The sequence below is a fragment of the Labrus mixtus genome, chromosome 8, assembly GCF_963584025.1.
Source record: "Labrus mixtus chromosome 8, fLabMix1.1, whole genome shotgun sequence".
Lineage (NCBI taxonomy): Eukaryota > Metazoa > Chordata > Actinopteri > Labriformes > Labridae > Labrus > Labrus mixtus.
In genome coordinates this window covers 25277334-25290348 of record NC_083619.1, presented here as the reverse complement: position 1 = coordinate 25290348, position 13015 = coordinate 25277334, and the positions used below count along the sequence as shown (strand labels likewise).

General features: G+C 43.7%; 1 protein-coding gene across 17 annotated transcripts in view; it reads right to left on the bottom strand.

The window, feature by feature from the left end:
- The window catches only part of LOC132979530 (supervillin-like), a 55306-nt gene that overhangs the window by 4304 nt on the left and 37987 nt on the right, over positions 1-13015 (bottom strand). For 12 of the 17 annotated variants that reach the window (XM_061045415.1, XM_061045407.1, XM_061045409.1 and 9 more), the window contains 17 exons: positions 12577-12669; positions 12259-12339; positions 11827-12004; positions 11571-11743; positions 11132-11287; positions 9948-10084; positions 7089-7236; positions 6799-6944; positions 5986-6161; positions 4832-4979; positions 4205-4484; positions 2855-3006; positions 2377-2482; positions 1709-1916; positions 1461-1594; positions 832-987; positions 558-713 (listed from right to left, as the gene is read on the bottom strand). In XM_061045415.1, the coding sequence (XP_060901398.1) occupies positions 558-713; positions 832-987; positions 1461-1594; positions 1709-1916; positions 2377-2482; positions 2855-3006; positions 4205-4484; positions 4832-4979; positions 5986-6161; positions 6799-6944; positions 7089-7236; positions 9948-10084; positions 11132-11287; positions 11571-11743; positions 11827-12004; positions 12259-12339; positions 12577-12669 (2628 nt within the window). The remainder of the gene's footprint in view (positions 1-557; positions 714-831; positions 988-1460; positions 1595-1708; positions 1917-2376; positions 2483-2854; positions 3007-4204; positions 4485-4831; positions 4980-5985; positions 6162-6798; positions 6945-7088; positions 7237-9947; positions 10085-11131; positions 11288-11570; positions 11744-11826; positions 12005-12258; positions 12340-12576; positions 12670-13015) is intronic. The other 5 variants (XM_061045402.1, XM_061045413.1, XM_061045408.1 and 2 more) reach the window with 1 other exon arrangement.

The window sequence follows — 13015 nt, the reverse complement described above, 5'->3', positions numbered from 1 at the left end:
ATGAAGCTTAAAATGTGCACCACAGTTAAAAATTAAAATGCTGCAATTTAGCTGGAAAAAGCAGGTTTGACTACAACATAGGGGGGAATGTTTTCATCGTCTCTTAAATAAATAACAGATTAACAAGTTGGGAACATGTCAAGGTAGTAATACACGTGTGAGCATTAATATGAGGGGAGAGTATTATTTGTGTTAAAGAGACAGAAAATAAAAAAGTGACTGTTTCATCTTAACAAGGATCAAAATATGATCTATTTTTACATTTTCAGGCTTTTTTCCTTTGGTAGTATTGTGTCAAAATCATTTATTTTACTTTAAAAAATCCCACTACTGTATGTCTATACTGGTTATATAAGAGTTCTACAAAATTATAGAAAAAATGTTCTTAAACCCCGTAAAAATCCATCTCATCAGGTTTGATACAACTTGAAAACCTGCACCTTCTCATATTCTCAAACATGAAAAATGGAAACATTTTCTGGTGTTCTTCAGTATTCAGCTCTCATGTTGATGTTTTATGATGTTAAATACTATTTCACCTGTGTTCCTGTACTGACCGTTGTCCTCACCTTTGCAGTACTGCAGCACGGTCTCCATCGCACACCTCCGGTCCGCGTCCCAGCGGATACGAGCCGAGCCGGTGCTCTCGCTGTCCTGAGGCCACCAGCCCTGCCACAGGTACACCTCGTGGAAGTTATCCACCAGGAACAACGCTGTCAGAGAGAGACGCTGTCATATCAGTGTGAGGTATATACACACTACATGCAGGCTTATTTTGAACCCAGGAACAGTGTTTATTCTTGTTTCACTAAGTGAGTATCCAGGCCTCACCGGGTTGTGCTGCGTTGTAGAGGTCTTCCTGCAGGAAAGGCAGCGAGCTGACCACGTCGGCAGCTCTGGACGGGTGGAAAAACTCATTTGCCACAAAATCCCCCGATGTGCTGCTCAGCTGGAAAAGCCGTGGGGTGAAGTTAAATTTACCCGGATCTGAAAACACAAAGTCAGAAACAAGCACAGAACAGGCTGAATCAGAGCTACAAGTTTAGCAAATTGAACATTTGGAGCTGTGGATTGAATCCCAAATTATACATTTTACTAATCCCCTGAATAAAAAACAAAAAGATTTCCCAGTTTTTGTCCTGTTAAACTTTCATTTTACACTATTGTTGGTAGGCACAGTTTTGTCTTGCTGTGTAAAATGACGTCAACATGTACGCTTATAAGACTTAAATTTTATTGTTCAACTGGAAAAATAAATTCTTGTCTTCTTTGTGTAACACTTGGCACCAATAGCTTGAGATTTGGTACATATAGCTTCTAAATCCATGATCCTCTCAGAATGATTGTGCTACTTTTTTCAGAGGTGAGTGTTCTTGTGTGACTGAGAGACGAGAGAGAGCAAATGAACCGCTGATTCTCTGTAAGTAAAACACAGACGATGAGCACAGACTGCACTGTACCTTGCAGCATGCAGTCGTAGGCTTTCCTGTCTTTTCTCCCCAGAGCCTCCCAGAAGCCCGGCGGCTCCACTCCCTCGTCACACTCATGGATGGTCACCTTACTGCTGCTGTGCAGACCAGCCTCCAGGGGACACCTGAGAGAGAGAAAAAGAAAAGAGAACTCTTAATTTTTGCTTCATGACAACCAAAAACATCCCATAACCAACGGGTTTTATTTAGTGTTTGTTTCACTGAATGACTTCACTCACTGTTCCTTGATCTTCAGTGCGGCTGTGTTCCCCACGCTGCGAGTGTGCAGCTGCGTTTTGCAGCCGTGCCACAGGTAGATCATGGCCTTGTTGATGTTGAGCAGGATCATGGAGGCTCTGGAGCGCAGGCTGCTGCAGTGACACGCCACCTCCAGCAGATGGCCCTCCAACGGCACCTCGCCTCTCACACAGTACAGACGCCACTCACCTAGAGACAAACAAGCGTTTCAGAATAATCATCAGTGTGTGTTTAAGAGCTAAACTAACCACATCAACAAAAATACTCAAAGAAAAGTCATGATAACAGAATTGTACTCTCAGTGAAAAGCTTGTAGGACAGTTTGTGTGTTTCAGATGCAAAATGAGCAGAGACTTGAGGATGTGGAAAATCAAATTTAGAGTCAAATTATTGGCACATATCCTGCACATTGTTTTGAATTTTGTATTTTGTTGCAAAGTTTGTGAGTTAGCAGCTACAGCACAGCAGTGCAATGAAAAATGATGACTTCTAATTTTTGACATAGATTCTTAAAAAAAAACTTTCATTGTTGCCAAAATCAAAGAAAAAAAAGTTAAAATCTGGAGTCATTAAACAACACCTGTTTCTGGTTGATTCAAAGGAAGAAGTTAAGAATGACAACTGATAAATATGAAGGTATAGTTTTTACTCTGAGTGTTCTCCTCCTCCTCCTCCCTCTTGCCAGCGTGGATGATCATCCCTCCGTTGAAGCACTGCAGGAAACACGGAGGCTCTTTCCCCTGCTGCACCTGAACCTGTAACACACAGACACAGGGTTCGCACAGGCTGAAGGTAATCTGCCTCATCAAACAAGGCACCACTTTGACAACTGGAAAAAACGACTACAAAATCAGTACCGACGTAAACACAAGTTGTTATTCCTCAAACCAAGTCCTTAATACGAGTCATCAAGTTATAAAAGGAATGCAAAAGCATACATAAGTATAATTAACACCTCTCAAATACTAAATGTTCATCTTCTTCTCCCTGTCCCTTTGCAGAACTCAACACCTTTCTTGTTAATTTCACACCAGAAACCATTTTCTAAACACCTTTTATATTTCTGTTCTGTTCATGTTTGTTTTTGTTTTCTGACTTTGTGTGCTGAGAAGTCTTCTCCCTCTTACCTGTGCTCCTCTCTCCTCGTCCAGCTCCACCGTCATCAGCGCTGACGTTCCTTTCTCGCTGACGGTGGAGTGTCGACCCTGCCAGAAGAAGTAGCAGCATTTCTCTTTCCCCGGCCCCGTGCTCCTCGCCTCGGGGTTATGCCTGCGACCGACTGGGATTCACACACATAGACACACACACACACACAACACACACACACACACACAACACAAAATGAAAAAAACTACTCTGAGGTGTCACAACTGTTAAATAAAAAAAAGTTAGACCTGCAGCTTGAATTCTGACGCTTTTTAAGTTCTTCAAACTTCAAAGTAGGACTGCACCATTTAAAACAATACAGTGCGTTACCATTCAACGCTTTCTAGAGTGATAAATCAACACGCATTTAGAGTGAATTTTTGTCTCTCACTCACAGTTTTTAGGTCTATCTGTTGTTCTTCACGTTCTGCACAATACCTGTGTTTGCGGCATGTCTCACCTGAATCCAAAATAAACCCAAACAGCAGCTTTTTATTCACCGGTTAATCTGAGGGGTTAGCTGCCAGCAAGCCTGAGCTTCTTCTGACTGCATAAAAAGGTGTGAAAACACAGCCTCTATATCCAGGCCTCACTCCAAAAGGTTAAAAAATGCACATGCTGAGTGAGGGAACATCGCAACAGTTTCTTACTTTTCTACAAAAACAATGAAGACTTAAGGGATATTTTTTACTGCAAATTGCAAAATGACGAGATGCGTGTGATTCATTTTGCAGCCCACTTTACCGCAGAAGAAATTCATTCTAAACATTTTAGGTTACTAGTGTTCCTGGTTCCTAGACTTTTTACTCTTTGTGGTTTGATATGCATTTGTTATTTGCCTCAATTAATGTCATTGCGGTTAAATACAAGAAAATGTCTCATATTTAAACGTCTAAATGCCCAATCATTGGCCTGTCTCAGATAACTGCCTGAGGATTTGTTTTATAATTTGTTTTGTTTTTTTTAAAACAAATTTCAGAAAAACCGGAGATTAAGAATCATCTCTGCTAATTAAGTTGTAGAAACATTTTGTTTAGATTTGAAGTTTGGAGCTTTTATTTACATGCCCCGCCCGCATGAAACCATGAACTTAAATGTTCCAGGATCAGAGTGCATAGTAGGTCAATTCACAGGTATTTATTTCTTAAATTCATGATAATAGAACAAAATTAATCAACAATCAGAGGTATGCATCCATGTAAAATCAACGGAATTAGCACAATTGCTAAATTTCATCTGAGCCCTGTGTGTACTTGAATGCAGCAGCTCCCACTCACACTTTTCTTTTGGTTTTATAGATTTTGTAATTTGTCTTCAACACAGCGACTGACCTGAGGTGCTGACCATGTACTTCCACTTGACCACGTAGGCGTCTCCCTCGTGGAACTGCCCGATGCTCTGGCGCGGCAGACGGCTGTAGTCAAACTCCAGGATGTGCCACACGTCCACTGACGCTGTGCTGAGCTCCTGGAGCCTCATGTGATCCTCCGTCTCTACCGGGCCGTAACCACGCCCGACGTTTACACCGTCCAAGATGGTGGCGATGGGCGACTGGAGGACAGGCAGCATCAGGGTGGCGTCGTACGGCCGACAGTCTCTCCCAGGGGCCTCCTGGGAAATGAAGAGGGCAAAGATTACAGATTTATAATGAAAGAATCCCGGAGTCTGGTCTAACAGGTAGAAAAAAAGACCCTTTTTTAAATTTCAGCTGGTCAAACATTGGCTCATTCATCAAGACTTTGTCCAGCATCTACACAAAAGCATATGCTCCCTAATTCTGGTTTTGGCCCCAGTGAGTAACCAACTGTTATTGGCAACATGTACTGAGACCGAGTGAGCGAGCCGCAGTCCAATAAACGAACAGATGGAGGGATAGAGGGAACATATGACGACTCTTTGATGGCTCTAACTTTGAAAACAATCAGTCTTTTAAAAATCAAAGCGTTTGGATTTCGCACCTTCTGCTCAGGTATGATCTCGCACACTTCCTTTGGTGATGGCAGCTTCGCTTCGGTCCAGTCCATGAACTTCTCTTTAAATAAAATGGTCTCATTGTGCTCCGTCAGCCGGCCGAATATCGCCCAATCGGGACGGCCCTGGCCCTTCCTGGTATTGAAACAAACACATGAAGGAGAGATGAACAGTAGTCAGGATTGAACTTGATGCTTTGGCTCGAACGCAGAGATTTATACACAGCAAGTTGAGTTAAGAGCATCTGATTGTGCACGTGTAATAATGATAAACAAAAGAGTCTTTTAATTCCTGCTGTTTGTGATTCAGATTCAACATATAATCGCTGATACTTAAAATACAAGGAAGACGGTAGCTACAATAAAATGACACTTATGAAACACAAATATGTCATATTTCGGTCTTTCATCCTTTTATTTTGGGAGACCAGTTTTTGTCTTAAATCAAAAGGGTTTTTCCAAATAGTGGCTTCTTCAGAAGACTGATCTGAGGTGAAGCACTTTTTTTGTAAGTGTGTGTGAGAAGTGATGTAGTATTCAGGGTCATGTGAAGTATAATTGTCTCTGTATCTGTGTAGTCCATGCTTTCTGCCGCGTTTGCATATTTTGCCTTGACTTCTGAGCAGTACCTGGGTTACGTCCCGGTCCCTGTATCACACCTCTTGAAGATGCCAAAACCTGAGTTCACTTTGTCAAGCAAATTACTTTATTACAATTATTTATATTTGGTGGTGTGGCTCTGTTCTGGGATCTCCCTGCTCTTCCACGTGCTTACATGGGCAGCATTAGGCAGGAACAGCACAACATTCCTGCCCTTCCCGTGCAAACAAGGAAAGCTGAAGGCAGGGAGAGAAGCAGCAAACCCAAACAGAGAAAGCATCAACGACAAGCATGACATTGATTAAGTCAGAACAGCAGAAAAGGAGGAGCAGAGGGAGCAGTTTAAATAAGGCGGCATAAGAACTGTTTGGCCAATAGGAGGCTGTGAAGACTCGCATGATAGTAGAGTGTGACGCCGTGAACCCGCCTGATCCAACGCTACGCTCCATTTTAAATCAAAATTAGTGTGAGCCTCGAGAAAATGACTTACAGTAAGTAGAGATACGAGATAAAAGACTGTGTGTGTTTGTTTTTTTCCTTACCTGGGTATGAGCGCATTGCAGCCTCCAGGGTCCAGCGGGTTGACGTCACAGCAGGTGTAGTCAAACATCCCGTTCCAAAGATGTTTGGCGAGCTGGAAGGCGACTTTCCTCTGGGCCAGAGTCACCTCCTTACCGTGCCACACGTACACCTCACTGCCAAAGTCAAACACCAGCACCTGCAGCATGCAAACGACGAGAACAAAAACAAGAAAGCAGGTTGTTGTGTTTGTTTGTGAACTTACAATAAGCTGCTTTATTTGTGATGAATGCCTCTGTAAGCAACATGTGAAGAACTCTTCCTGATAATGATGATTTTTATGGTTTGTTGTTTTAGTGAGTATGATGGAAACAAACAGTAGAACTATACAAAATAAGCCAAAACTTATCATAAACAAAAGAAAAATAGCACAAACTATTGTGGGCAGATCTCAATCAGTGCTACATAGAAGAAGATAGACGAGTAAAAATGCACGATTCTTCTTCATTAATATGCGAGAGCCCCGGTGTCCTGAACCCGTTTAATTTTGTCTGCAGCGGCAGCACTGCACAGATGGATGTAGGAGTTTTTTTTTTTGTTTTTTTTTTGCCATGGCTCCTGCTGTTCCTAAGCAACAAATTAAAACCAGCTTGCAGCTCAGAGCCTCTCAGACTGAAATATTGTGAATCTAAATATTCAGTGCTTCAGTCGTACCATTAGTCAGTTATAGACGACTGAAATTATTACTGTAGTTACAAACTCCCGCTTACAGTTTACCTCTATATTTATCATGAAATCTAAACGTATTGAGAGCTGCACAGAACTTTCCCCCTGACCTCTTTGGACGCCAGCAGAGAGCTGCGAGGGACCTTCCCCCACTCGTCATCATCGGGGACCAGTTTGTCATCCAGCAGCCTGAAGATACAGTTGGTTTCCACTATTGCATTTTCAAACTGCTCATCCTCCTCTGGGGGACCGGTCGCTATAGAGACAGAAATAAAAGATATCAGTGCGACTGTCTGGGTCCATCCAAAAAGTCTGCAGAAATAAGTATCAATGCGATCAGGGTAGAGCATCAACCTTGGACCTTCTCGTGTTATCAGTGTACTGAGGGCTCATGACTTACGTTGATAAGCAGTCTGCCCCCCTAGTGTTGTCCAGAACTGCTGGGTGTCTGGACCCTGTGGGTTAACCCCCTCCTCGATAGTCGTCAGCTGCGTCGCCCTGCAGCCCATGTCCTTCTTGGTCTGGATGAAGGTGGCCAAATCGATCGCCTTCGGGTGAGAAACAAACATAATTAGGCCTTAAAAAAAAACAACAACAGGGATGATGTCTGTGAGAGTCTCTAATTTTTTTACTTTAAGTATAACTACAAGGAAAATGAACTGACCTCTACAACACCCTGTTTCACATTTATACAACAATTCTTTAAAAGGGAGACAATTTAAAAAGTGAGTCAGATACTGAAGACCGAGTCGTGCGACCATGACGAGCCTCAGATTACATAAAATCTTTAAAAAAGAAGTTAACACCTCTGAATGAGGAGGTAGTGTAGAGAAACAAATGTTTATTAGAAAGTGTCTAGACAGACGTCCTTTGGGGAAAAGACGAAGCTTAAACAAGCCTGAGAGCGTGTGTTTGATAAGTCGCACAGATGGGTATACATGCCCAGTGTGTGTTTGTTTATTGTGTTCGTGTGTTTGTGTTCTTGTGTGTTAAAATGAGAGGGTTGAGTTGTTTTTCTGTGCATCTCAGTTCTTTTAAATGCTGTCTCCTCGCTCCGTGCTCGAACCAGGAAGTAGTTCATGACCTACCATGTTAGGGATCGATCCAAAGCTCTTACAACTCAACGGAGGAGAGAGGAGAGAGGAGAGAGGAAAGAGGAGAGAGGAGAGAGGAGAGAGGAACGAGGAGAGAAGAGAGAGGAGAGAAGAGAGAGGAGAGAGGAGAGAGGAGAGGGGAGAGAGGAGAGAGGATAGAGGAGAGAGGAAAGAGGAGAGAGGAGAGGGGATAGAGGAGAGAGGAGAGAAGAGAGAGGAGAGAGGAGAGAGAAGAGAGGAGAGAGGAAAGAGGAGAGAAGAGAGTGGATAGAGGATAGAGGAGAGAGGAGAGAGGAGAGAGGAAAGAGGAGAGAGGAGAGAGGATAGAGGATAGAGGAGAGGGGAGAGAGGAGAGAGGAGAGAGGAGAGAGGGGAGAGGAGAGAGGAGAGAAGATAGAGGAGAGAAGAGAGAGGATAGAGGATAGAGGAGAGGGGAGAGGGGAGAGAGGAGAGAGGAGAGAGGAGAGAGGAGAGAGGGGAGAGGAGAGAAGATAGAGGAGAGGAGAGAGGAGAGAGGATAGAGGAGAGAAGATAGAGGAGAGAGGAGAGAGGAGAGAATATAGAGGAGAGAGGAGAGAAGAGAGAGGAGAGAGGAGAGAAGAGAGAGGAGAGAGGAGAGAGGAGAGAGGAGAGAGGAGAGAGGAGAGAATATAGAGGAGAGAGGAGAGAAGAGAGAGGAGAGAGGAGAGAAGAGAGAGGAGAGATGAGAGAGGAGAGAGGAGAGAGGAGATAGAGGAGAGAGGAGAGAAGAGAGTGGATAGAGGAGAGAGGAGAGAGGAGAGAGGAGAGGGGAGAGAGGAGAGAGGAGAGAGGAGAGAGGAGAGAGGAGAGAGGAGAGAGGAGAGAGGAGAGAAGATAGAGGAGAGAGGAGAGTGGAGAGAAGAGAGTGGACAGAGGAGAGAGGAGAGAGGAGAGAAGATAGAGGAGAGAGGAGAGAAGAGAGTGGATAGAGGAGAGAGGAAAGAGGAGAGAGGAGAGAGGAGAGAGGAGAGAGGAGAGAGGAGAGAAGATAGAGGAGAGAGGAGAGAAGAGAGTGGATAGAGGAGAGAGGAGAGAGGAGAGAAGATAGAGGAGAGAGGAGAGAGGAGAGAAGAGAGTGGACAGAGGAGAGAGGAGAGAGGAGAGAGGAGAGAGGAGAGAGGAGAGAAGATAGAGGAGAGAGGAGAGAAGAGAGTGGATAGAGGATAGAGGAGAGAGGAGAGAGGAGAGAGGAGAGAGGAGAGAGGAGAGAGGAGAGAGGAGAGAGGAGAGAAGATAGAGGAGAGAAGATAGAGGAGAGAGGAGAGAGGAGAGAAGATAGAGGAACGAGGAGAGAGGAACAAGGAGAGAGGAACAAGGAGAGAGGAGAGAGGAGAGAGGAACGAGGAGAGAGGAGAGAGGAGAGAGGAGAGAGGAGAGAGGAGAGAGGAGAGAGGAACGAGGAGAGAGGAACGAGGATACACAAGAGCTCACTCATTGATTGGACGCTGCAGATGTTCAATAAAACTTCACATCACCAGAGTTTAATAACAGAGAACAAACAGACCTTAAAACAGACGCTGACCAGACGGTGAAACTGATTTTACACACCAATCAGTGTCTAAAGAGTCGGTTTGTGATGAGCGCGGATTTAAATAAAATGTTTGACATGAAGATTAAAAACAAAATATCAAGCGTTCGTTCCATAAAATCAATACAGAGTAGGCCTAGCACTCCAGAGTTTTATATTTAATTTGTTCTCCTTCAATGGTAGATTTCATAATCAGTAAGACGATTTTCCCTGTCCATTTGGTTTTTAGCAGCCTGCAGGTTTTTCTTCATGTGCAGGTGTTTGTAATCAGGTAACATACAGAGTAAAGACTGTTATTGTGTGTATTTGTGCAGAAACAGCTCATCACAGCTGGATCACAAACAGATGTTGCTTAATGTGACGCCACAGAGGACAGGACGTGTTGTGTCTCTTAAAACGTATTTCCTCGTTCCCTCTCTACGTCCATTCCCTTCCTGGCTTCTCTCAGTTCACCTCTGGTGGAATGGAATAGGACGCAAATGTGGGATGCACGGATGCAATTCCAGGGAACTGAGCCTTCCCCCTTTGTTCAGATGCAAATATCCCAACAGTAGCTGTGATGCTGGACGTTCAAACCACACACACAGTCTGTTACAAACACAGGCGGAGAGCTCACCTTAGCCTTCTCGATGACGTTTGAGAACTCTCCTATCCAGACGATGCAGTGCTCAGAAGTGACCAGCACGTAACAGTCTCCACTGTTCAGGGAGGACGCTCTCGGTTCGACTAATCTGGTCTGAACGTGACGACGACCTGGAAAGAATAATATAATTAATCTTATCTGCCACACCTCTCTGTTCCATCGGAGCAAATAAACATCATATTACAAAAAAACAAACAAAAACAAAACAGGCTTAATGCAACAAAAGGCACGTTTAAAAGCTTTGGTGACATTTTGGGTAACAAACTAATCTTCCTGGCGGTGGAGAGAAATGAGACTAGTCAAATATTTGTCCTTAACATATAAGGATGCAGCCAGTAGCCGGTAAACTTGACTTAGCAATGCACAAAGATTGGAGACAGGAGGAAAACAAAAGCCCAGCTTATCGAGATATATGTAATATTTACAAGAATAATGAATTCTGAGGTTGAAAGTACTTTTACACTGTAAGTCACACGTACCCAATCACACCCGTCCACACAGTGCAGGCATGGCAGAGGCTGCTACTGTATGTAAAGTGTCCATCAGTAATAAATAATCCTTTCATACACATTCACAGGTTACTCAGGGGTGGGCAACTGGGCGGCCCCCATCAACCCTCAACGTTGCCCTCAGGTCAATTAATTGGAAACATGAAGAAAACATGACAAAATCTGCCATAAAATCATGAAAACCAGAAATATGTCCATAATAATATTTCATCACTGGTTTATCTTGAGTTAAATTTGAGACATAATTGACTGTAATCGTTTTTTGTACACTAGAATTTGGTCCCCTGGTAGTGAGAACTAAATGAACGTGGCCCTTGCTGTGACCAAAGTGTTGCCCATCCCTGCTCTGGATTAAGAGTGTTGCCTAAGGACACATCAGACATGTAGCTGCAGGAGCTCAAACCCCCCGACCTTCAGGTTGAGAGACAACCGTCTCTACCGCTCGGCCACAGTCACCGTTTCTTATGAGCTGTGTCTATTCTGACATCTTTCCCTCAAGCTATGTGTTCAGTTTTTAATCAAAATAAACTCCATTCCAAACCCTTAATATAAAGAAATGTTTTGGAAATAAGCACAACAAGTTGGCAGCAAAAGGGCTGAGCAGGTAAAACCAACCTCTCCTATATCAGAGGAGTCAGAACAGTATACCTTTGATCTGCATCAGCATGACGTTCTTGTACGGCACGGCGCTGTTGTTGGACATCTGCTCCGAGATGTTGACGCTGCGCAGACTCACGCTGCTGAAGTTTTCTTTACTGGCCAAACCCGCCAGAGCCGCCTCGGAGTACTCCGAGGATTTATTTGCTGGAATGAGAGGAAGAAGAAAAAAAATGACACACCAACAGGCGGGAGAGAAATAACTGCCTCATTAAAATTTAACAAAATGAAATCCCCGCTGTAAACACTGCTACAGAAGTGGGTCAAGGGAGGCCGCATCCCAATTAGTACTGTTTACAATAAAGTGGCAGAGGTGGATGATGTTTTGTAGGCTTTAATCAACAATAATGTTTCCAACTTCTCCTCTGGGGATTTCTTTGGCTAGATCAGGATAATCTACACAAACACAAGCTGCCGTCTTTACACTCACTCTTCTCAGCCTTCATCCTCTTGCTCTCCAGCTGGGCCACGTTCAGTCTCTGCTCGGTGTACTCGTGTCTGATGTCCTCTCTGGCCGCCAGCATCCTCAGAGGGTTTCTGGACGACTGAACGTTCCTGGAGGGACGCACCATCCGCTTATGCTGCACCATAGCCGAGGTCAACCTGCGGAGGACGAGAGAGTGTGACTTATGAGCGTGCACACAGGCGGTTACAGCGATCAGTTTCTGCGTTCTTATTTTCCTCACTTTGGACACTGAGAGCCGAAGATGGAGTCGAAATCCTCGCTGATCTCGATCCTGGTGGGCATGCGAGGGAACTCGGCAACGTGTCGGTAGAACTTGGAGAAGATCTCGTCATCGAGCTTCATCACTTCCTTCACGGCCTTCTCTGTCACTGTGAGGGTGGTTTCCTGCAGACCAGCAACTGATCGACAAAGAAAAAACACAAAAAAAAATAAAAATAAGGCCTGAACACAAAAAAACTTTTTAAAAAAGCGGAAATAGTCAAAAGGGCGGAAAGACAGGAGAACCTCTGTCGTTTAGATGTGAGGAATAACTCGTCTGTCCTCAGCAAACACATTCAACATTAACAGAAATAAATACATAGAATAAAGTCTTAAAAGGTCGGATGCAGGGGAATCATTTCACAAGCTTAAAGTCTGTTAAAGAAATACATACCTTTGCTATTCAGACGTCCCAAAAAGCTCTCCAACTTGTCCAGCTTCTTGTCTGATTCCATGTTGGGTTTGGCCTCAATTTCTATAATTCAATAATTCAACATCAGTAAATTGGATTTCATAATGACCAGTATTGAATCTTTTTCTTTCCATTTAAAAAAATCATTATCTTATTGGTTTCATCTTCACTTCTAGTATAAGCAACAAAACAGTTTATAAATAGCTTCAAATCAGTCTTTTCAGTGTGAGAAACTCTGGTTATTTAAATCTTCTGACAGAGGTTTCTTTAGCCGAGGAGGCGGTGATAAATCCGTCTCACCCTCTTGCGGCTTGTTGACAGCCGGCGTGATGCTCTTGAGTTTGGTGGAGACCGGTGACAGGATGGGACTGATAACTGAAGAGGCTGCCAGGCCTGCAGACACACAGACACACAATTCACACCAGATAGAACAAAATGTCCGACACTGCGGTTAGATAAGAAGAAGATAACCTGCTGCTGCTGCTGCTGCTGCTACCAGCACATTTCAATCATTATAATTAACATTTAATGATAACAATAATATCATCAACAGCAGGGGTTCAGGCATGTTAATATCTGCTTTGTGTGCTTTTTTATGCTTCCCAACAAAAACACACATTTATTTGATTGTGTGCTACTTTTGGCTCTCAGATTAGTTGTCTCTCTCTTCAGGTATGTGCAGCACGAGATGGCAGCTTTAATCTGAAGAGAAAGATTTTACATAATGACGTAATCCTCT